This window comes from Ptychodera flava, chromosome 12, assembly GCF_041260155.1.
Source record: "Ptychodera flava strain L36383 chromosome 12, AS_Pfla_20210202, whole genome shotgun sequence".
Classification (NCBI taxonomy): Eukaryota; Metazoa; Hemichordata; class Enteropneusta; family Ptychoderidae; genus Ptychodera; species Ptychodera flava.
In genome coordinates this window covers 30,927,823-30,953,402 of record NC_091939.1, presented here as the reverse complement: position 1 = coordinate 30,953,402, position 25,580 = coordinate 30,927,823, and the positions used below count along the sequence as shown (strand labels likewise).

The 25,580-nt window shown below is 38.1% G+C and overlaps 2 protein-coding genes across 7 annotated transcripts in view; one reads left to right on the top strand and one right to left on the bottom strand.

Moving 5' to 3' along the window:
* LOC139145619 (copper-transporting ATPase 2-like) overlaps positions 1-9,315 on the top strand; it is a 34,368-nt gene extending 25,053 nt beyond the window's left edge. For both annotated transcript variants that reach the window (XM_070716884.1, XM_070716883.1), the window contains 5 exons: positions 273-415; positions 888-1,091; positions 5,908-6,025; positions 6,751-6,853; positions 7,411-9,315. In XM_070716884.1, coding sequence (XP_070572985.1) covers positions 273-415; positions 888-1,091; positions 5,908-6,025; positions 6,751-6,853; positions 7,411-7,462 — 620 coding nt within the window. In that variant the 3' untranslated portion in view covers positions 7,463-9,315. The remainder of the gene's footprint in view (positions 1-272; positions 416-887; positions 1,092-5,907; positions 6,026-6,750; positions 6,854-7,410) is intronic.
* A 415-nt stretch (positions 9,316-9,730) lies between these two features.
* Positions 9,731-25,062, bottom strand: LOC139145620 (uncharacterized). 5 transcript variants are annotated; one of them, XR_011554983.1, is made up of 4 exons: positions 19,564-20,009; positions 17,097-18,166; positions 14,337-14,437; positions 13,450-13,895 (listed from the first exon to the last, which is right to left on the bottom strand). XR_011554983.1 is itself a non-coding variant. In XM_070716888.1 (3 exons), the coding sequence occupies exons 1-3, from the start codon at positions 19,641-19,643 to the stop codon at positions 9,746-9,748; spliced, it is 1,167 nt and encodes a 388-aa protein (XP_070572989.1). In that variant the 5' UTR covers positions 19,644-20,006; the 3' UTR covers positions 9,731-9,745. The 5 variants fall into 5 exon arrangements, 4 of the variants coding, with proteins under 4 accessions (XP_070572989.1, XP_070572988.1, XP_070572987.1 ...); XM_070716888.1 differs by lacking the exons at positions 13,450-13,895; positions 14,337-14,437 and adding an exon at positions 9,731-9,762 and having other exon boundaries at positions 19,564-20,006; XM_070716887.1 differs by lacking the exon at positions 14,337-14,437 and having other exon boundaries at positions 13,452-13,895; positions 19,564-20,008.
* Positions 25,063-25,580: the final 518 nt, after the last annotated feature.

Genomic DNA, 25,580 nt, shown 5'->3' with positions numbered 1-25,580 from the left:
TACGTGGATAGCAACACGCATAGCAACGACAACGAAAAAGTTCGAAAAAGCGCGCACACTACCTTATTTGGGCAAAGTGTGCCTGGGCGTGATACGGCAACTTATTACACACCTGTAAGAGCGCCTTTTCCCATAGGTTTACATGGGTACGTGAATCTAGGTATATGATAACAATTTTTACCACTTTATTTCTATCCACATGTGAATATTATTGAATGAGACTTTAGGTCCACTTACCCGTTGTCACCCGTATCCTCTATTTTCTGTGGCAGGTGTTGTAGTAGGCATGTTGGCCGTGGCGGACACAGTCAAGATGGAGGCAGAGCAGGCCGTCAATCAGCTGCGGAGGATGGGTTTGGATGTGGTTCTCTTGACTGGAGACAACAGAAAAACAGCCAGAGCCATTGCAAAACAGGTATAACTGTATTGCCAGTCACCTCCTGACTGACTTTGGTTTTCCTCAACATGTATTCTCGATAAAGCATGCGGATACCAAAAGTGATCAAAGTAGGAAATTGCGGGTTTACTCATATATTAATAAAGTGTAGTGCTGAGATGTGAATTAAGGCAAATCTCTGAAATGCTAACCATGATATTATAGGGATAATTTGAAGCAGGGGGTAAATATATTGCACAAAAGAAAACTAAAAATGTCATCTTATTATAATGGAATTTTTTATTTCCAAGTCTGTCAACTCTGTGCCTGCTAAATACTCTAATACCTTAATCTTGTTTTCTGCATACGTAAAGTGGTATAAAACTGAGAGAGAAAATAAGAAGAATAATTACGAGATAATTTTCTAGGTGAAAAAATTGTGTGACATCCTGGATACCCGGATATATTTGAATATTTTTGTCATCTTTGACCTTTGCAAATCAACCTATAGGTGGGCATAACGCAGGTGTTTGCGGAAGTGCTTCCGTCTCACAAGGCTGAGAAGGTCAAGGAACTGCAGTCTGAAGGACAGCGTGTCGCCATGGTAGGTGATGGCGTCAATGATTCCCCAGCCCTTGCCCAGGCAGACGTCGGCATCGCCATAGGAACGGGAACTGACGTAGCGGTAGAAGCTGCCGATATTGTCCTCATCAGGGTGAGTATTATGTACATAATTACCAGTAAATCTACCAAGGTGTCTCCCTGAATATGTGTTTTACAGAAACTGTCTCTCTAAATTACAGAAATGTTTTCATACATTTTTGCTACAATATTGACCTAATATCTATGTGTGTTTTCATATTCTATGTTCACCTAACGTCCCAGTGAACTTCCTTGTAAAGTCCTACATACCAAAATTGTTCGCCGATAGTTTTTTTTAGTTTCAGAGCATGCTCAGTACAAGTGACATGCGTGTATGGATGATTTAGGATCCCAACTATATATTATGTTGGCTTCATAAAATCTATAAAAAAGATATCATTTTCGATGATAATATTAATGAATTTCATTCGTGTCATATCTCCTTATTTTGTTACGTTTTTGTAGTTTATTCCTGTCAAAGCTTGTCATAATCAAAACTTTTACTTTTGGATTGTTTTTTGTACTTGGGCCTCAGCCCAAGTACATTTGTTTTCATTCCGTGGGAAAAAACTCTGTAAGGTATAACCATTTCTGGCTGAGACCAGGGAGGGCAAAATGTCTTGGCTCATCTTTCTTGGCATAATAAATGGCGTAATGATGCTAACTTAATGGAAGTGCTGCTCTCAGCCAGTCATGAATAAGTGAGATGTGAATATAAATGCTTCTCTATCTGAGTTTTTGCCACAAAATCTTCTGAATATAATCAAAATGTGCATCGAAAGCAACAATTAATGCACCCTCCGTTTCCTAAGCGATGGCACGACCCTTGCTACACCCACTGGACGAGCCAAAGTGGGAGGGGTAATTTCAGTTTGGTCGAACAGGAGGGCTCGAGACCAGAATTTTAACATTTAAACTTGAAACATGTTTAATCACTGACAAGATGTGGACTAGTGTTAATCAAACTGAAAGTTTGAAAAGGAAAGGTTTTATATCCCGGACACAATGAAAAACATTACGACTGGAAACTGTACCCCCAGTTGAGAATAGTAATGCCCACAGCGATGGAGAACACTTATCCTTGAGCTGAGAAAACCAGACCATCATTTCGAAATAGAGCTGCAGATTCGAGAAGCTCGTTCAAAATAGCTAGGTACACCCCATAAAGGGGTGGTTTCGAGTTTTGAGGGCAAATTTCGCCTCCTTCATATAGAAATCGTACGTTTGTTTTTCCAGGAGAACACACCATTTGACACAAAATTTGCATGTAAAGGGGTCGCCAGTAAGCACGTGGTCAAATCTGGCATAAGAAACAATATGAAATGTTGGGTAAAGTCAGTCCAAAATAAACTGATTTGAACTTTTGTGTTTTGTAATTTATACCACTGCAGTAACATTACCTTTTTTGACAACATCACACAATGTAATACGTTTTGAAACTGAATACTCCGACGTAATCTGTGTCTCCTTTGCTAAAAAATACGGTATGCCGATTACCATGTAAGGAGATGATGACGTCAAGACAGATTTGTAGTGCGTTTGGTCCTGGATGGTGCACGAAGTTTTGTCGAGGTAGCTTGTGTATTTGTTTCCTAAATGGGAGAGATTAGGGTCGATCTAAACGAAGGCCGAAGAATGTTATGATACTCTAAGCGAGCTGAACTCTAACGCGAATGGTTGGATAATTTGGAGGATGTCTAGAACCGGGGTCTAGAATGATCTCGTCAGTATTGAATTTCAACTGCGTCAAAGTTTGCGAAATGAGTATTCGTCGAACGGTCAACCAACGATGTTTTAGAAATCTGGAGACATGGCACATCGCATTTTTATTTTAGTATTTTATATTTTACAAAAGATTTAAGAAGCAATGATTTTGTCGAAAATTCTGAAAAAAATATAGGAAGATTTGATCGCGAACACATTTTCACTTGGGGTCAACTTGCCCTGCGTACGATGCTGTGTGTTCCGCTACAGCTAATCGCCCCGCTCACCACAGCCTGCAAAGACCCGTACGTAGGGTCGGTGACTTCAAATCCATTTTGGGACTTCACGTAAAAAGCCAAATTACTGCCGAAATTCAGCGTTCTTGGGCCCAAGTCGTATCCCAGCCTACCTCAGCTACTCGATCGCTTCCAAAAATGACAGTCTTTTATCACTTATAGTAAATAACCGTCGATGTCGGCAACTCTCTCGCTAGCACAGGCGCTCCTTAGCTGGGTAGTCTGCTAAGTAGATCGATTTTCGGATCGATCTATTGATCCCGTAGTCGATATGCCCGCCACTGCAACCTATTTGAGTATTTAGGTTGCAGTGGCGGGCATATCGACTACGGGATCAATAGATCGATCCGAAAATCGATCTACTTAGCAGACTACCCAGCTAAGGAGCGCCTGTGCTCGCTAGCCCTGCGTACGAAGCTGTGTGTTAGCTGTAGCACATAGCATCGTACGCAGGGCTAGGGGTCAACCGGATGCGCTATTTTGCGGGTTGCGGGTTGCGGGCATGAAAAAATGTGTGTTTTTTGATATCATTTTCGCCCTTCTCACACTTCAGATTAGTTCAACCGCCGATAAAAGCACAATTTTCAAAATCGTTTTCAACGCCGTTTCAAATAATTTTATTGTGGTGAACACGATTATAGTCCTAGGAAACTTTTCAAAGTCACGCTGGATCAAATGCTTGAAGGGGGCATACCGGCATGGAGCGACTATCATACTGCAGGTGCAAGTCATACGTTCATGATATTAGGAGATAAATTATTGAGAGCTGCAGAACACAAACTCATCAAAAATATTCCTATTAGATCGATTCCTGAAAATAAGGCAACGCACCGGCGTGTTTTTCCCACTGAAATTCTCGCGTAAAATGTTAGCAGAATGTCGTTCTCTGAGGTCGCGACCTCGCTTGAACCGAAACGGCAAAGTAAACTAAGTCCTTTGTTGTACGTCTTTTTCTTTTTAAAGATTTCATGAAAAATACACGGCATTTACAATACACATCACTTCTACGCTTTTTTAAGTCAAATCTTTCCTTATGCATTCCATTTAACTAGGCATTGTTTAATTTTCTGTATGAGTTGCCCTGGAACCGAATTGTGAATGGATGCATTACAAAGAATTTACTTCCTATGGCCTGATACTAGAAATGTAACAATTTTCATTCCGCGATAAGTGGCGACATTTCGAGGCGCGATTTTTTTTGTCAGTCTGGTATTACGTATATTTCTCACTCACATCCATGGCAAGAAAAGAAAAGTGATTCAGATCCCTAATTATTTGTAATGGCCAGGCAGCTCGGAATAAATAAATTGGTCCTCGGAATCGCCGCTTTTAGTTTAGCAGATTTTGATTTTTTTCAGAAACATAACGTATTTTCACCCATTTGGTTTGGTCTGTTATAGCATCTTTAGTCCAAAAAATCAAGTTTACAGCATTGATGTTTTCAACAGCCTTCAAATATACAGTATTACGTTAAAATACACCATATAGTAGTGTTTCATTAATTTTAACCATCTTGACCTGATGGTGAAATATGGACTTCGCAGGAAAAGGGATACTGTACGATAGACCTGATCATCATTATTTATAATAGACACACTCTAAAGGTTTTATTTCTTATATACTAAATGCCATATTACATGTATTAGAAATCTAGCCATAATTCTAAAAACCCGCAGCCCGTAGCCCGCAACCCACACTTTAGCAGATACCGGGGTCAACATGGGGTCGCAGCCATGTTGCCTCAAAACTTATTTCTGTCTGCACTCAAAACTCAAAAATGTCGGATATGAACCTGAAAAATCGATGCAATTTCGTCAAAATTCGGCGAAATTTCAGCCTATAGACAAAATTTCATCTAGGTAAGGTAAATTTACTGAAATTTGATCGACAAATAATCCTGAGCTTGAACGTGACAGCTCGCCTTCTCCGGGAAGTCAAGTATCCAGCTGCCCATACACAGTTGCCCATATGGCCAGGTTTATGAGATTGTTTCAAGCGAGCGAGCCAATAGAGCTAGAGGTCTGATTTTTGGTATATAGGAATAACTTAGCAATACAATTATTTTGCCAAAATGTCACGTGACCTCAATGACCTTTGACCTCAAATATATATATTTGTCCACAACTCAGTAACCACAAGTGCTACACCCTTCATATTTGGTATGATGGGATACCTTATGACACCACATATTGTACCTCATTAATTATGCGCATATCTAATTCTGAGCAAGCCAATAGAGCTGGATGTCCGATTTTTGGTATATAGGAATAACTATAGGGTAGAAATCTAATGCCCATCTAAATATTAGACATCTACCATCGAGAACAAAAGAAATTTGCTGTAATTTGAATATTTAAGGAGTTTAAGCAATTTTCACTATAAATAAAGAACCCCTGCCTCAAACTCCACAAAAGTTGCTAAACATATTTTGCCGTTGTCATGCCATTGCTTCGTTTAATAACCAGTTAATCAAATGCCTAATTGACAGGAGGAAATTCAAGACCATATTTGAATAGTAGTATATATTGTCCTCAAAATTACTCTATCACGGCCCAAGTACTCATTGCCTTCAGCAATACTGCCTTGTTTTAATTATTATTATTATCTTTATTAATTGGATTATAAGTTGGATTGCTCGCCACATAAATAAAACAGAAGCAAGTCACCATAAATGAAAACCACAAAGAAACATAGCACAAAAAATACAGACAGAGAGAAAGACTTTGATAGTTATTTCAGCTTTCTGCCAGACAGATCATTCCAATCCTACTGCAGTATGATGAAACCTCACGTTCTGTTTTATATTCATTAAATACATGTACAGTAATTTTACGGGAGAATGGATGTGCCAGGAGAGTCAATCAACAGCGATCTCTTGTTTTCTTTCAGAATGATTTGTTTGATGTTGCCACGGCCATTGATCTTTCCAAACACACAGTCAGAAGAATTCATATCAATTTTTTCTACGCCATTATTTACAATGCCATCGGAATCCCAATCGCCGCAGGTGAGACGGCAAATACATAACTATGACTCTGTGTCTGACAGGGACACTTGCACTATAAATTGACAAAATGTCTTTCCTATCTGTTTTTTTCAAGTATCATATGAACCATGTTGATATATTGTATGGTTAATTGGTATAGATAAATTATTTCCCTGATGATAATTGTATCAGTGTTCCCTTTGACTTAATTAACATTTATAGACCTGTATGTAATTAATTAGAGCTTTGCTCGGAGCTTTTCAAGTTTAGTGTATTGCATTTTAAGGCCTCTGGCTGGGGATAACCTATTTCAGATTGTGAAGAAATATGCAAAGTTGTATTTTAAGGCAATTTTTGTCATTTTCGGTCAAAGTTTTTTTCACCAAAACCACTTGTCTGAAAGCCTAATGCAAGTTGGTGATTACATACGGTGAAGTGTGACAATAAAGGACCAAGGATGTTGTATTGAAGCAGACAGAACACAAACTAAAATTTGTAATGTGCTTAGCATTGTATCTTCATGTTCAGTCTAGAACACGAAAAATATGTCATCAGAGACAATGAGGTGCTTTTTGTTTCTAAAATTCCTGAATCTCACTCAACTAGTAATAGTTACAATACTGCAGCAGTCTGCGAGACTTTGACTCGCATTACTGTAGTTACACCTTGAAAGACAAGACTTTGTTGAGATTTCACGAACAGTTTTCTGGAAATCCTAAATCTTCATTTGTTTGTTCTTGTTGCAGGTGTCTTCGCTCCACTGGGCTTTCTTTTGCAACCGTGGATGGCGTCTGCTGCCATGGCTCTATCATCGGTATCCGTGGTTACCTCATCACTATTGTTAAAGTTGTAAGTACGGTTTTTCAGCCTATATCAACCTCCCAGCCATCTTGTCCCTTAACTCTTCTGGTCTCATAATACATACAGCGATCGCACTCCATAACCTTACCATTTTGATTCCTGTTACAAAGGATAAACATGCACTACACTTGAACTCCAACTGTCAACTTGTTTCTATGTACATGGTCAAGTTGAGTGAAGATTTCAAATTTATCTGGAAGGATTAATAGGAACCACACAAGCTTGTAGTTGAATATTCTATGACAGTATTCAAAAAATTGAGAATTTCACCTATAGGAACTGCAAAATTTCACATTTTGCATATAGCTATCAAACAAGGAATGTGGATTTTCATTCGTGTAAATAGTATGTTGTCAAAAGACAGAACTTTGCCATATCATTTTCTTGAGGGAGTATCTGAGTTGAACTGCATTCATGTGGTCCTTACACCTTTTTGAAACCAGTATTATAGTGGTTGTCATTCTCCCAGTAACACGAGAGTGACGCTTGACTGGAGGAATCATTTTAAATTTTGCAAAATTATATTGTTTTTTTTACAATTTCAGTTACAAGAAACCCCAGCCTCACACAGTTCTGGTGCAGCCTGAAGAAGTTTAAAGATGTTTGAATTCAATAATTCTGATTTGATGACATGATACATACATGATATATACATGATACATACATGATACATACATGATATATACATGATACATACATACATACCTGCTATATTTTCTTCATTTTACTCTTGCAAAACCATTCCTCTCATGAAAACTCCACAACAGATACCTCAATCATACTTTCAACTTTAGACTACTAAACAACTTTCTATAATAATGAATGTCACAATTGTTTAAAGGCCACATCCCAAGGTCAAGTGTACAGTTATTTGCATTCCTATTGTTATATCATACATTTGTACAGATGAACTTTCCAGGAATATTTCGAGATTTTTTTTGAACATCATCATGCATACCTGTTTTGCTTTATTTTTATACTACAATTCTTGCCCAAATCATCATTTCTGTGCAGTAATTCATCAAAGATCTGTTACTTCTAAGGTTGCAGTGCAGTATCGAATACGGATATATCCTTGACTGTGAAAACAGTCGTTCCATGTAACCGATACATAAGAATTTATGTAAAGTATCCGCAAGTTTCTTTTTTCTGTGAAAAAACAGTATGTGTTTTGTAAGTTTTCAGAACACACAACTTGTTTTGAACCCCTTTTCCATATGTCTATTGTCTCTATATTCAAAATATTTTAATATGTACTAGTATTCGTATTTCAATCGTTAGTGATTGACGATACATATTAATTATGCATGCTGAGTTACTTTAACCTACCTCCATGCTTTAACATATTGGTTTGTTGCCTGTATGAAACCTTACCACTACCAGTGGCTGATAATATTAATCAGTTGAAGCAACTTTGTTAATCAAATTCTATTGTAACATCAATAGTGTTTCATTGTTTCGGCAGTGATTACCCCCACCCCTTTCTCTCTCTCTCTCTCTCATGCCTATTGTATATCCAGCCAGTATTATTTAAGTACTATCAGACCGTGTTATTGTACAATCTTGCCACAGTATTCAACTCAATGAAATTCTTCCATGTTACCAAAAAGTAAGCCTTAATCCTTGACTCAGGTCTCATTCAATTTCTTGTACGTGTGAAAAATTCTAGACTGAAAAATCTGTCGTTGAGGGCGCTCTCTACACTCCAAAGGTGGGAGTGTCAAAAGCGCCCTCGAGCAACGGATCTTTCAGTCTAGGAGAATTCAAGTTTATTTGAAAAGCAGACATTTCAGTGAGTCCTTGAGTGTAGCATATAAAAAGGTAAAGAACTTCTGAAGATAGCCGGTAAATCCGTTGAAATATAGGTTAAGCCAGATTTCCATATCTTGTTAGCAGCGCCGGTTACCCAGCCTGTTGTCCAATAGACAAGGAGTTATTATCCCTGGACAACTCCCTGAAAACATAACATTTAAGGCATTTCAAAATTATCTGTAAAAGTCAAATCAAAATTTTACATTTTTTTATTGTACATGTATGCTTTCTTTGTTAAAGCAACCGATGAAAAGATCCTAAGTTATGAACTAAGCATGTTTCATCATGTGAAAATTGCGTTGCAACAATGTAACCGTCTGTCATCAGTCTTTTTATTTTCAAATGAGGCAAAATGAAAGACTTGAAACTCGAATTCAAAAATACGTTGTTACACACATCTATAAATTTTATTTTAAAATTTGTTTTGCAGTCGTTTGAGAGTGAAAAAAATGATCAAGTCCAATGTGTATTGGAAGTTGTATCTATCTTTGTCATGTGATCACACGACAACATTACTTTTTACATAGTATTAAATGCCCTGTATACAGTGTTATATTTTATTACATATTTAAATACAATATCTCATTATGTCCATATTCACTTTTGACTGGAAATTAAAGTCAATTCTTTGTACTACAGTTTTGATTATATGATTTATTATGTGGATACTTGTAAATTACAATTATTATCCATACCTTCTCACAGTTTCAAAGCGATGACAATTATCAGCATAATAGTTGTACTGTATTGACTAAATCGGAGACCAAACAGAGTAGCATGTACATGTAATACAATCTGAAGGAGTGTTGTTGGTATTGAAATCACTATCCTTATCTGTAAACCAGCGGGTCTCTTTGGGGGACGAAAACTCTTGTAGATTTATTTGGCTTGGTTGCCGGGTACGAGGGAATCCACTATAAATCTGGGGGGAAAGGGGATAGGGCGATGGGTCAAAAGTGTGACAGAGAAATGTAAACCCGTATATAAAAACAAAGTAACCATCCCAGGAAGACGGTAGAAAACTGTTGTACTTACATAGAAAGATGCTTCTTCACACACAAAATTATTCTAAACACTGCTTGACTCTGTATCCGAAAAAAGCAACAACAATAAGCATGTGACATCGGTACTGTACCCATTCTCTAGGAAAACTTTACATGCAGTAGCATAACGGCAACTGACCTGTAAATGTTCCCGAAAGTTTGACAAAAAATCCCTAAGGACTACGCCAATTTTGGAGTTTACTTGCAAGGGTAGATGTTTTTAACCGTGGCCCCTTGATATCAGTATGGAAATTTTGGGAGCACCCCGGGGGCTTGGGTTAGAAATTAGCGCGTTTGTTCTTTGATAATATTATTTAAAAAGCGCACCGTGATACCCAGGTAGTATGCACCTCGAAAGTGAAAAACTTAAACTTTTGCTCAAACCTTTCTGAATAAAACTTTCAACCATTCTCTTACCAAATCTACAATAAAAATAGGGGGTCACAGTGCAAAGTTTAGAACTAGCGAAAACATTACCCAGCATTTTGCGATATTTGAAATTCAAAATGGCCGCCATTCCTGCGTTAACTCTATGGGTGGAAAATAATATTTTGGATTTTCGAAAAACTAAGCAGGTGAAAGGTTTTCTTTCTCCAAGAGCTTTAAAATGAGCCCCAACAAGTGGTAGATCAGAAATAAATTGTAGAAATTTGAGTTCGACTATCTTTCCCTGAGGCGCGTTCTACCTTTAAAACAACGTGTAGGCCTAAATTAAGATATTTGGTGGAACAGAAATACGAAACATTTTACCCGCTTTACTGTTCATGAACTTACTATTTTAATCACGATAGCCCATATACTAATTTTATTAAATATGTGATTAATTGACATTGTTCAGTGATTGGGTTCCCTGTAACCTGGTTCCTTTTGTCCGTCCGCTGGATTGAATCAAGCACTTTTACAAGGAACACATTTGATACTGGCACCTGAGATTGTGTTTTTGGAGACTGAGCCTTTATTTTTCCTTTTTGAGATACCCCAGTTATTCATAACCATCTCGGCAGTGTGCAATGACAATGAAAACTAGGAAATCATCATTTGCTATGAATTTGCTACAAGTCAAATAAATCTACCACCAAGAATGCGAAATTGCCATGGAGAAAGATGAACTAGAAGCGAATTGGTGTGATGATCGATAGGGCATGGCGCACGTACGTTTTACTTTCTCCTAAATGATTACAAAGCATGTAAATCCGCAATTTGTTTGTCTCTCTGTCTTCCTACATTGCATATGTTTTTGTATATTTTATGTTTTACGCCCTTTTTTCTGTCCTTCACCTTCGAATCGAATGAAATACTTAGACATATTCTGGAATACCCCGCCACAAGCCGACTGCCACGTACCTCCTCGATCCCACTAGACCAAACACTATGAAGGGAAAGGTGGTATTTTTCACAAGCATTCTGTTCGCTATATCTGTCATTTTTTGTCACCATGCAGCTTGGGCACTAAAATTTCGATGTACAAGACAGAAGTAACTATATAGTATGCACTTTGAAACGTGTCCCCGCTGACATTTAAAAGCATACAGTCGTCGGAACTGGGCTGAGGTCGTATGGGACCCATACGACCAATGTGAACTCTGCATCCAAGGTACGATGGTGATTGATGTAGGTTAAAACATGTCTGTCATAATCTACAGAGTTGTCAACTCTCTGTTGTTTTGTTCATACTCACAGAGGGCAAAATTTCCTCCCAATAGCCCTTAAAGGCGATTTTTGCAAACATGCGTTAAAATCTGCTTTTTGAGGGATCATCAGCTTTGTTAAGGAGAGGGTTTTGTATTCGTGGTACATAGTTACACAGTGTTGTCCTTAGAAGCCGGGTGCCGGGTAAATAACCCGGCTATTTTGCATTTTTCCCGGCTACTTTTAACGTCATTAGATTATTTTTATAGACCTTTCGGGATTGTACTGCCAGCTGTTAGACGGCACACGTACGATTAGCAGTTTCGCGACCCCTTTCCCCGCATGGAACTGCACAAACATAAAACAGTTTCTAAATACCCATTTGTGGCTTTTTGAGCCCGATCTTTTATTTGTTAAATAGTGTGATTGGCTGATGGACGCGCCTATGGTGTTGTCTTTGTTACGAGCAGTGTAATTGTTTTGATTAGTATGAAGGTCATCTTAGGTCATGATTTTTAGCGATGGCGTCAAAAAGAAATGTGGCGTCGGCCACTGGCACCTTGCCGATGGAATTTTTTTCCCGAAGAAAGCCCGTTCGAAAGGTATACTTGATTCCAAAAATATATTTACTTTATGTATGAAAAACTTCAATTTCGCTGAATTTGTGAGAAAAAAGCGCCGAAAAGATGTGATCTTTACCAATCACCCGCTGTCTGCTCATTTCATTGCTCATTTCCCATTCTTCATTACCCACATAGTAGTTTCCCCAAAACCATCAAACTCATTCTATTCTAATCAAAACACATTCGCTTTTGTTAAGAAAAACATCGGTAACATAATGCGGGTGATTTAAGATTAAATGTTACATCTTCACTGCAAATAAAACCATAAGTGTGTCATAAATAATACAAACAAAACAAAATCACGTTTGTTTGTTTTGTTGAATGTGAGCCACGTCTAGGACACACAACAAAAGTACTGTTTCAGTCTCAGCTAAATGTCACCTCAGATGCCATCAGAGAAAACCATTTACACTCCAAAATTTCATTTTTCGCCTTGCGAGAGGGGGGGACACCCCCTCTCGCGCTCTCCCCCTCTTTCGCTACGCTCACTTGCCGCTCGGTCGCTTCGCTCCCTCGCAGTCCACCCGTCTACTTTCTTAAATTACCCGGCTACTTTTAAATATAAGGACAACACTGAGTTACACAGTTTGATCGGCACCACACAGTGGCTTATTTGCGTTGAGGATATTTTTAACCATTACAGACCTAATATTAGCACAGGGTGTATCATGTTAAGTAAAATAAGGTGCATCATTCATGCAAAAATATGAAAAACGGTTAACAGAAACTATGCAATGCTTTATTGGTGTCCCGTGTCATGAGCCAATATTTATATCAGAACAAGTAATTAAGTATAGGTAAAATTTGTCTTCAACTCAGTGCTTTGAGTTTAATAACCCTGATAACTTCTTGGGTATGGGAGATCGCAAGTTTTGATATTCAAACAAAAAGTGCGCTCGCTAAGGTAGAATTGGAAAGTTAATCACATTATGTGTGGTTTTGAACCTTTATTTCCAAAGCAGGAACATCTTTGCTCGCCAAGGTACGTATCTTGTTCGGGGCCGCTTTGCGCTCCCCGAAATCGCTTAGTCAGTGGAAGCACAGTCCCTCTATACACTGTGGTGGAAGACTACAGTCGTACGAGCAGACGATGAATCACGCGTGACTTGCTCGAGATTACAGAAAGGAAGTAGTGTCGGTCGGTCGGTCGGTTGGTCGAATGAAGAAATATCGGATTTACGAAGGCATAAAACGACGACTTTTTCGTTAAGGCTCTTTTGTTTTGCTACACATTATCTGAGCAGGACCCCGCCCTCAAAGCTTAGAAAGGCCATACTGCGCCGACGTAGACAAGTTGTTGGGAACGGGTGAAGACTCTACTTAGAAAAGTTTAAATATTGTCTCTAATATAGATACGACTGCAGCTAATCAGTTTGAAAAGAAAAATTTCATGATTTGGTGAAAACGCGTTTGCGTCCTACAATGAGGCATACATCACAGAAAGACAACATATACAGATTTGTCTCAACAGAACGCATTTTTATTTCGACGAATCACAAATTGACACAGTATTGCCAGTCGTTTGGCTGCTCTCGTCATAGCAGTCGCTATCCAGCAAGGCGTTCACCCTACGATCTACGCAACAGGCTATCACCTGGCTGTGGGTACATAACTATGGTGTTTTCACACTGGATTCCTGCCTTTTGCGGACTGGTTTTGACTTATACGATGTGGTGGCGGGGTTAAAAATCGTAAAAGTCACAACCAGCCCGTGAAATGCAGGAACCCTGTATGAAAACACCACAACTATGGACCCACAGCTAGCTATCACCTTGCCTGACAGTCTGCTGAAGTTCATTCCTTCAATTTACTCTGTTTTGATATTCATATGCCCTTAGACTTGAAGCAAGTCTGTATTGGACGCAATATCTAGTTGTAGAAGATGCGACTATGCAACGGTACGACGGGATTTTTTTCTTGGGGCTACAACGAAACAAACAAATGAGATAAAGAATAAATTAAAACCAACGAAAAGGGCACACTGTTCAAGTATTGTGCACTAAGAAGTAACTAAAATAATAGAGAGAAGGCGGAAGTGGTAATGAGAATCTTCACTCAGGTAACTATAAAATTAGTCATAAAAGAACCTGAGATTAATATCCACCAACAGTCACAGAAAATTATCTATTGGTATGAATGTTGAAGATGAACAATAAAGAGATAACTGAAACTTCTTTCAGGCGTTGCAGCAGAAATTAGAAGAGCATGCATGCAACATGAATCTTAATCATTTCATTTCATTACTTTTGTAAAATCAAAAAAACTTAGACTGAAGAAGAAGGACATGTAAAGCCATAATACAGCCGTATGCCTGATACGTTTAACGCAACGACAAAAACATTGGCAATAAAAAGGCTGTATTACCTCTTTCAGTCAATCACCGTGACGGTTATTTTCTCTCAACAAGTTGATTTTTTCAGGTATTCAAATTTCATCCATATCAATGATCCCATATTCTTGGATTTCTGTATAAGTCAGTACATTGTATGTCATTGAGTAAATCAAATTCTGTGATAATTGATGGAGAGTACGTAAATTTGAATTTCTTTCTAGTCATTATCAGTGATTCAGAAAACTTAATATGGAGGATGATCAATTCCCAAAAATTTTCGAAGGTGGCAGAAAGTTCGGAAAAATGGTCGAGCAAGATAATCCTAGAGGACACACTTGACCTCCGGGACTGGGTAGATAAACTTCAACTCTGTCTCTTTCAAAAACTTTGTAACATAAAAGTTTTATGAAGCTTGTGCTAAGTCATTGTTGGCATGTATCTCTTTTCGATCAACCTTATCCACCCGACACTTCAAACATTGACTTGCTGCATCTAAGTCGTTCTCTAGTTTATTCTTGGTATTTCACTTTTCTCGACTCCCCTTCTCCCCAATTACATTTGTATTTCTTTATTCCGACCCACCGTATCTACTTTATTGTAACTCACTAATATTGATTAATTAAGGTAGTATGCGCCTCGAAAGTAAAAGACTTAAAATTTCGCTCAAATTTTCCTCAAGGAAACTTTCAGCCATTTACTTTCAAAATCAAGAATAGAAATCGGGGGTTCACCGTGCAAATTTTGATACTAGAGAAATAAATTACTCGAGATTTACCGATATTTGAAATTCAAAATGGCCGCCATCCCTGTGTTAACTCTATGAAGATGAAAAAATATTCGATTTTCGCAAAACTAAGACGGTCAAAGTTCTTCTTTCTCAAAGAGCTTCAAAATGAATCCCAACAAGTGCAAGTTAGAAGTTCATTCTACCTTAACTTAAGGTGGAATTGCCTCTCCAGAGGGCGCCGTCTATGACCTTTGGCTTTCCAGACGTCTCTGGAAAACCAAAGGTCATAGACGGCGCCCTCTGGAGACGCAACAGGTGGGATGCACGCCTCGGGAACAGGTATTCGGACTCTCGGGACTTTTACAATACTTTTTGAACTACCAATTGTTGACCAATTGTTGGGACATTTTTTCTTGTGAAAATCGAAAATTTAAGTTTCCTGAACAGAGCCTATGTTTGCGACAAAACTATCAAAGAACTGTTCAATTTTCCCATAATGAATTTATTAGTTTGCTAATTTTATAGAGTAAGCAGAAATCATATTTACCTTTTTTATGGAAGAATATTACTGACTATGATATAAACAGGACAAAACAATGAGATATTAAAGTGTTATAAAAATCACACGATGCAATTATATTACAACTTTCACTTATTTTGTCAGAAACACTTTGAAGAGAAAGATAAATTGATATCCAGGTGATTTATAGAATTACAACACAAGGATTCAGATATCATGATCAGCAACAATCGAATTTCTATTAATTATTACATACTTATTGTCGCGCTCGTAATTAGGGGAATACGAGTTGAGGTACCAGTTTATGGCAATGCTTTCAGTAACTGAAGCTAACACACCAAGATATTGATTGTACCACAACATTATATCTTTATTTACAAGGTGGCAACGTGACTCTCCACGTCTCAAATTCTGATCATTAGCGTACATTCTCTACCATGTTATATACTTTTCTAAACTTACATAACTACAAAATTACCATCATTATACAATGGTCATCACATGGAAATTTCCGTCGGTCTTTGATTGTTTCTTCAGATTAAACGAGATTATATCGTTCTCGATTGTTCTCATTGAAATCTTTACCAATAATTAATTAAAAGTATGGCCCTATTTCTTATCTCCTTCTCATCCGATCTTGAACCACCCTTCAAACGCCTTTCCATGCGAGGGACAAAAAAATATTTGCAAGGGAGGGCGTTACAGTACCACAGTTTACTTAAACCGGAGTTTGTATAATACTAATATTTGTATTGCAGTGCAATTACGCTAATGAGCACAGGTAACCGGGTAGCGAAAAAGAATTATGCAGATTACGTTTATGAGTGCAAGTGTGTGCTTTCAGTTATCAGTCATAATAACAAAACCCCATGAGCGAGAAAGGAAGCGTGCTGTACTCGGGGTATTTGCACTCGCACTTGCAGTGTGTTCTGCTGTCCCCGCAAGAGTGGGCAAGTGATAGAAGCAGATCACAATATGCATTGCCTCGTCATGAGGTTGTCATACTTTTATCATCAATTATATTCAGTCCCCATCGTCAGGAAAAATACAAGTAAATTATTTAAAATTCTGATCTCTCGATAACAATAGATAATTCTTTTAAAATCGTCTCAATTTCATTTTTGTATAACTTGGCAGTGTCAGAAGATATCATCTCAGTATCATACTGTATGATAATAATGAGTTTATCGCTTAACATAAATGTCAAAATGCCAAAATTGTTAACAGTTCCAGTATTCCCACAAAAGAAGGATTCAAGTGTGAAGTTGCGAAATTCAGGAAATTTCCAAGATTCATATGCCATATTCGAGATGTAAAGATCAAGCGGGTTTCGTTTAAAGTTGTTGATGTCTTTTATCTTGTCCAATATTGTTTTGAGGAACACATTTACAGACGATTTTTTTATGTTTGATAAGCCTTGCGACTTGTCATATAATTGTTTCCTAATATCTCTCGCAATCTTGTTTGCAAGTTTCCATACACCTTTTCCTTCAAACTGATTTGTCGCAATATCAATATTAAACCACAAAGAACATACGTACATACCTAAATCTGGAATGTCTCTTTCAGTGAAATACCTTTTCAGAGAAGCGGCAAGGCCAATAGCAAGGGATTGACGATCGGTCACTTTTGCGTTATTCATCACTTTGATGTAAGCTAAACAATATACGGCGATCAAAGCAGAATTTAAGCTCCCGCCATGTTTGTGTGACGTGTTCTTGAGTCCTAGCATTAACTCTCTTGGTATCTCTATGTTCAAGTATTTAGTTTCAACTGATGCGTTTTGAATGTTTAAAGAGTTTGATACCCCATCATTCACCTTTCCTTCATCCTGGAAAACAAAAGCAGCGTCTTCACTGGACAGCAAAGATTGGATAGGCCTTGGAAATGGTGCACTTTCAAAAGCAATGGTTTTTGGCATTGGCTTATTTCCAACAACTTCATCAAGTTTTTCCAGAAGGAGTTGATTATATCGTATAAATCCCAAACCATCTACAAAAGCATGGTTCATCATCATAATGATCCCGGTTTTATAAACCTTTAAACCATTGTTTACATCTCGTACCCAATGCCCCTTCAGTAGAATACAGCGCCAAAGAGAATTTTTATTGCTCTTTAATGGGAATTTCCCTTCTTCGCACATGGCAACGTCGATTTCGTCGCTCGTTGCACGTGACGTCTTTACATCGACGAAACCACCATTTTCCATTTCTACGTAGTAACGGCCAGTTTCTTTGTCATCTTTGTCGTATGCAATGTCGATTTGTGATCTCAATGCTACATGCTCCTTTCTAAGGCGATTCATGGCTTCTCGTAGCATGTCCTCTGTAATTTCTACTGTCGATTTTATGGGTAAGCCCGCCATTGAATTACAGTAACCAAGCTCTGTGAACCTGTCAAACATTACTTCCACGTGATTCAATTTTCGAATATATTTCGATGGTTTATTATTGGAGGACATACAGAAATTTCTTACTTCCGACTGTCTGGGTGACTTTGAAAACAAAGACTGCATAATATACCACTTTCCTCCAATAAGTGGCACGTTTTGACCTCCTACCCGAGAGCTGAATTCTTTTATTTTTAATGTGTTGCTCATCGAGGTAACAATCGACCTGTCGAAAGATAATACACAATAAGAAAAGAAATATAAGTATATATAACAGCAATGAAACAGAATATCAATGAGTCATGTCAGTGAAATGTCTATACGGGTTAATATGTCCACAGTCTCATTTTGCGTTTCTGGGATTGTGATCTAATTTTAATCGTACGATGTTTAAATGTTCACTTGGTATAAGCTTTAAGGGAGACTACAGTATCGCATACTTGTACGTTACTCTCATACAACCATATAAGAGAATTTCCAAAGCTTACATTATCACAAATAAAATAAAATGTTTTAAAACTCAATGGTTTTAAAATACTGAATACTATTGGTGTTTTCCATGATGTATAAGACAATGAACAGCTCAAAGAATATTGGATGCGTGAGTTGATCCTGACACAAGGAGCAGATGGGAATATGTATGTCAAAGTGTAACGGTGGCGAAGCCTTGTTTATAAAGAGGGAAGTTCACCAAGGCTATATGTGCTTGCTTTGGAGTGGCTTATTCAGTAAAAGCCATTTTCGTCGTTCATAACGCGATTTTTGAACAAAAATGGACAATAATAGCGGGGAAGTTGCAGTTTAGATCTTTATCAACTTAATGCATGTCCAATCATCGGAAAAAGCGCTAAGCTTGGCGCTTTCATCATGTGATGTGACAGGTGTCATCTTCTGATGGGTATGGCACTCACTCACGTTTATGTCAGACTGTGCGCATAACATAAACAATAGTTATGCAAATACACACAGCCCGATGTGAACGTAAATGGCAATGGCAATGCCACACCCATCAAAAACTTAGAGGAAAATATTTTGTAACTCTAAGAGCTTCAAAATGAGCTTCCGCGACTGGCAAATCGCAAAAGTATTGTAAAACTTTGAAAGTCCTCACTTTCGTCACTGTGCCGATCTATCTTTACATCGTGTTGGGCGGCGTTCAGTAAAATTGCAACAACTTGGCTCGGTTAGACCATTGGTTTTGACTCTGATGATCAACTTGGTAATAATCCGTTTTTATGAATCTCTGCTGATATAGCGCCGTTTAACGCAAAACAATGACAACGATAAAATGTTTATAGGGTGGAGCATCCACTAAAATGCTGGAGCCGGGGTTGAGAATTGCGGGTTCCACTTGACCATGCTAGCCTCGACAAGCACATCGAGCGAGGGTGTAATCCCATAGAAAGGTGTAAGTGGAGGTGGCACCCGCGTGGATCACTTTTTCACGAAAAATCCCTAAACATTCGTAGATTTTCAATCCGAAAAACACAATTAGCATGGGTGGATAACAAAGCAAATGTACGTCCCTTCTGGTAGATGTTTTCGACTTGAGCGGCACATCTTGTATGCCACTACCAGGACTGAGTACCTCTCCCGGGACATCGAGCTGTACACTGTACTTACCTACGTTGTAGCATCGAGGTAGCACATGAGACACACAGTTTTGTGGAACGGTGATAGCTGAGAAGACGATTGAAATACATGGCTTCAGAGATTACTGTGTTGATCTAATTGATCTTTTCGAAACTGGCAACAATTATTTATCAGGGTCTTCAGTGCCGTCTCAGATTGACTCATACATTCACACGAGCAAAGTCGTATACTTTCTTCTCTCATGTGGTAAATCGGACACAGAGTGTGAAATGGTCAATGTCGTTCCCTTAATATGTAATGGGCATTCAATCCGAACTGAATTTTCTGTATTGTTTCATCAGCCCTATGGATAATGAGGGTCAATCAATGATATTTACTGAGTTCATTGTTAATGCTTCTCTTCTTTCCCTTCTCCTTAATATCCATCGGTGACATAACACATGTTGTCATGAAAATGAGAGTTATTGTTTTCTTACTCACGCGATGTCCTTCATAATCTGCTCTGCAATTATAAAAGAGGTCATATTTGAATATCAATTCATCGATATCCGGTATTCTGACTTAAATTACTGATCACTTCAAAGAGAATGGACAGAGGAGAATAGAAACTCCAAAAAACTGATTTGACAGGGAATTTTCTGTCTCTGTAGTATGTCTGTAAAGAGCGGGCATGTCTGAGTGTTTTCTATTTATGAAAACAGTTTACGATTTAAACGGCAATTATCATCAACATGTTTTATGTTCTATAGCATTATAATATAATCGAGTTTGTGGAAACTAAACACTTTGCCAACAATATTTTTTGTTTTCATACTGTCGAGCCAAAAGTATTATTCAAATGAAAATCATCACTCAAACGTCATATCCATGTGACTTGTCGAGAAACAGACACTTAAGTGTTGAAAAACTTTCCACTTCAGTAAGTTCCTCTTCACAGACATTCGTTTAATCAAGTGAGAAAGCTGTATAAGGAGTACCACAGAGAAAATAATGTAGAATAGTTTCTCTAAATTTTCCGTGTGTCAAAACTTACTTTTTCACCCTCTCGATATATTAGCATCTGTGCTCGTGATAAATCCCACACAATTCCACTCGCGTTGGACTATAACAATACTGGTGCCACGAAATACCAGCACGAAATCAACCACATGACCTAACTCGCTTACACATTTAAAAATCCACTCAGTAACTTATCCTTCCCATTGAGGCATTGTTATAGTATCTCCGTGTTCTTATTGTTGTCAAACCACTTATCGTATTGAGCTGTTTTACATCGCTTTAATTTATTCTGTGGCGTGGGTTTCAAACAATATATACCTAGTAGAATTTTAATCACGCTTGTGTACATGTAATTGTAGCATGCTACGCATGGGCAATTTGTGCTTTTGTACCTTTTCTGCTGTCGATAGAAATCAAAGTATTGTATGTCATTTTATTGTGTTCTTTATTGCGTTGGTATCCGACACAGCCAAAATACTGAATATATGGACACCAACACACAAGATACACAGGCAGAGTCAGACTCTCATGGGCCGACTCACTCACAGGCAGACTCACGGGCACACTCTCTGAGACACTCTGATCACGGTCACTCCATTCGTGGAGAGAAAATGCTTTGATGCATCAGTGGCTGTAACGTGAGGCCTAGCCATGGTTCTGTATTCAATGAAGACGTTCAAGTTCTAGGGCATCACTCGTCAATGTCAGCGTTTTCCCTATAATTCCAATAGAAGTAGGACACGTGCAAATGTTGTAGCAAATTAGCGCGTACGTATGTTCTGTGATAATATCATTTAAAAAGTGCACCATGATACCCATGTATTATGATAGTATGCGCCTCGAAAGTGAAAGACTTAAACTTTTGCCCAAACTTTCCTGAATGAAACTTTCAACCATTCTCTTACCAAATCAACAATAAAAATAGGGGTCACCGTGCAAAATGTGGAACTAGCGAAAACAAATTACCTAACATTTTGTGATATTTGAAATTCAAAATTGCCGCCATTCCTGTGTTAACTCTATGGGGCGATTAAGTTTGGATTTTCGAAAAACTAAACCGGTGAATTCTTTCTGTAAGAGCTTTAAAATGAGCCCCAACAAGTGGTAGATCAGAAATAAATTGTAGAAATTTGAGTTCGACTATCTGTCCCCGAGCCGCGTTCTACCTTAAAACAACGTGTAAATTGAGGTATTTGACGGAACAGAAATACGAAATATTTTACCCACTTTACTGTTCATGAATTTAGGTTTTTAATCACAATAGCCCATATACTAGTATTATTACATATGTGATTGACACTGTTCAGGGATTGGGTTCCCTGTGACCTGCTGCCTTTTGCCAGTCCGCTGGATTCAATCACATTTACAAGGAACACATTAATACTTGCAACTGAGATTGTGCTTTTTAATTTGCAATAGTCTTATCATTGTTGGAGACCGAGCCCTTTTTCTCCTTTTGAGATATCCCTAGTGATCCAGTTATTTATAATCATCTCATAAGCTTACAGCATAACTATAGTATGCTAGGAAATCATCGTTTGCTATGAATTTGCTACAAGTCAAATACATCTACCACCTAGAATGTGAATTGCCATGGAGAAAGATGAACTAGAAGCGAATTGGTATGAATCGATAAGGTATGGCGCATGTACGTTTTACTTCCTGCTAAATGATTACAAAGCATGTATTATGATAGTATTGTGTTGCTCATCCTACCCGAGAGCTGAATTCTTTAATTTTTAATGTGTTGCTCATCGAGGTAACAATCGACCTGTCGAAAGATAATACACAATAAGAAAGGGAATATAAGTATATTGCAGCAATGAAATAGAATATCAATGAGTGATATCAATGAAATGTCTATACAGGTTAATACGTCGACAGTCACATTTTGCATTTCTGGGATTGTGATCTGATTTAAACTGTAATTGTAATTATATATGCCAGTTTGAATAATTTAATAGTTATGCAAATACCTACAGCCTGGTGTGACCGTAAATGAATGCCATACCCATCAAAAGCTGGTCCCTGCTATATCACGTGATAAAAGCGACAAGCTTTTTCAGGCATGTATGCTGCTGCAAACATGTCTTCATACTACAAGTGGCACCTGCATGTTTGAACGCGGTCCCTCCACAAAAGAGACTGTGGTTTGAATACGGTCAGCGTGATGTTGATTTACCAGGCCTTGAAAACAGACCTGCATGACATAGTGCAGGCATTTGTTTGCAGGTGTGACATATTTGAAGACGATCGTAGGGGTTTTTCTTTGCCAGGTTGGTGTGGCATGTAAAAGGCTTTATACTGAGTGCTGGCAGTCACTGGCCGGCTTTGCACTTTAAGTATCAGCCATGGGATGATCACCCACTATCTTCAGTTAACTGGGCATCTCTGATGTGTAAACTATACACTAAAGCAATAAACCACAGTCGATTGACATGCAACTACTTTATGAGTCTTTACTCTGTCCAAGATCTCAAATACCTCTCAGCAGTGAGTAAACTCCCCAGACAGACCGACAATATAAGACATAACAGTAGCATTGTTATGTTCATATACGCCATCGTGAACGGGATAGAATAATTTGAATTCTGTTTGCAACAATGAGAGGATAAATGTTAGGTAACGGATACCTTGTGATTTCATTGAAGGTGTTATCGCTAAATTTACCCATTTTCGTCACATTTGAAGCAGCAACGTCATTGATCACATGCATCTTTCACTGTGACTCGGTCTCTCCTCCCTCGAAATATGTTGTCGATCGTTTAAACGAAATTGATGAACCACAAGGTTGTTTTGCACTGTGGCAGCTACGGCTTTGCTTTGATCGCGATTCACTTGAGAGAATAGACAGCATGTTTGAGTTTGGTGGATGATAGAACCACAAAATAACAAGACTTCATGTTTACAATCAGTGGTGGTATTATTTATACAAATGGCAAAGTTTCTAAATCTGTCAAAATAACTGTGTTTCACTTCACTTCTACCTGTATGTTGCACACAGTCCCGAGATGCACACAAGTCTACTGTACAACGTATTACAATGTTTTATTGTACTTGAATAACATAACTTATATGCAATCTTGGCTCTCACTGTCAAAAACATTTAAACCTAATGGTAGACAGCTAAGGTGAGCGCATTCAAGAACATTTTCACCCGTGCATTGCCAGTAGGGCGTGGACTCTACTTCCAACTTGGGTATGTTTGACACCAACATATTATACACTACCAAAGACATTCCCTGGAATGTGACGCTTCTTCCGAACAAAATATTATCGATCAGATTGTGAACCCGAGCACAGATATCGTTAGGGAACCGTGATAATTGCCAGAAACTTTGTTACAAGAATGATCTGGACTTTTTCTGTCTGCGACCCTAGCAGTTATAAAAATTTTGAGAGCTGCTAATTTAGCATTTCAATTTTGATATGTACAATAATGTTTCTCGCAATATAAAATACAGCCATAAAGATTTTTCAAGTGTTTCTTTTCATTGTGTCGTCGATTAAGTGTTTTAACACAGACAAGGAGAAACCTTGCCTGTAATTTAACAAGCGTTTCATTGCTGCTGCAGACACCTTTCCAGATAATTTTCCCTTTTTTCTCACTAATGTTGAGGCTGAGATGTACAAATGAACTAAATTTTCACCAAAAAATTAGAGGAAATTATTTTATTACTCAAAGAGCTTCAAAATGAACTCCCGTGTGTGGCAAATGGCAAAAATATTGTAAAACGTTGAAAGTCCTCATATCTGTCGCTGTGCTGCACGTTAACCCATTTGTATTGAATCTGATAGTCAACCAGGTTATAATCCATGTTTATAAATCTGCAATGTATAGCGGAGTTTGACGCTAAACAATGAAAACGATATAATGTTTACTGGGTGGAGCATCCACTAAAACGAGAACCGGGTTTGAGAACTGCGGGTTCAACTTGATAGTACACCATGCTATCGGAATTGCACATCGGACAAGACATGGACGCAATCCCCATAGAAAGTTGCATGCGGATGTTGCACTCGCATAGATCACTTTTTCACGAAAAAATTTCCAAAACATTGGTAGATTTTTAATCCGAAAAAAACACATTAGCATGGGTGGATAACAAAGCAAAAGCCTGACAGTGTGCTTTTTAAAATCTTGACATGCAACAGAATAAGTCAAGCAAAGCCCTAACAATAGGTCACATTTTCGGAATATCCATTTGGGTAGGTGTTTTCGACTTGGGCGACACAACCCCGTATGCCAATTTCAGGACTGAGTACCCCTCCCGGCACATCGAGCTATAGCTATACTTACCTTTGTTGTAGCTTGAAGGTAGCAAATGAGACACATAATTTTGTCGAACGGTGATAGCTGAGAAGACGATTGAAATACATGGCTTCAGCGATTACTGTGTTGATCTAAGTGATCTTTTCGCAACTGGCTACAAATATTAATCAGGGTCTTCAGTGCTGTGTCAGATTGACTGATACCTTCGCACACGCAATCTCCTATACTTTCTTCTTTCCTATGGCAAATCTGACAAAGGTGTGAAATGGCCAATATCGCAGGTATTTCCCTTCTTAAATTCTTTCTGTTCGCCTAATAAATATGTAAATCCATGGGTCATATAATACATGTTGTCATAACAATGAGAGTTATTGTTTTCTTTATCAGGTGGTGTGCTTCATAATGCACTTACAGCTATAAATAGTATAAACGAGGTCATATATTTGACTATCGACTCATCAATATCCGGTCTTCTGACTTGAAAGGCTTATCAATTAAAAGAGAATGAACAAACGAGAATAATAACTCTCCAAAAGCACTGATTTTACAGGAATGTTCTGTCTCCATTGTATCTCTGTAAAGAGTGGGCGTTTCTGAGGGTTTATCATGAAAACAGTTTACGTTTAATACGGCTATAATAATGAACATTTTTTATTTTATGTTCGACTATAGGTATAACAAAGTTTGTGGATATTAAACAATCTGCCAACAATATTGTATATTTTCATACTATCGAGCCAAAAGTATTATTCAAATTAAACTCATCAGTCAAACG

Bases quoted from the DNA above. Each gene is read 5' to 3' on its own strand.
- LOC139145620 (XM_070716886.1), bottom strand. From the start codon at position 24,912: ATGTATTTCAATCGTCTTCTCAGCTATCACCGTTCGACAAAATTATGT. The intron at 18,167-24,832 runs GTAAGTATAGCT...ATCTTTCGACAG, and splicing joins ACCTTCAAGCTACAACAAAG to GTCGATTGTTACCTCGATGA.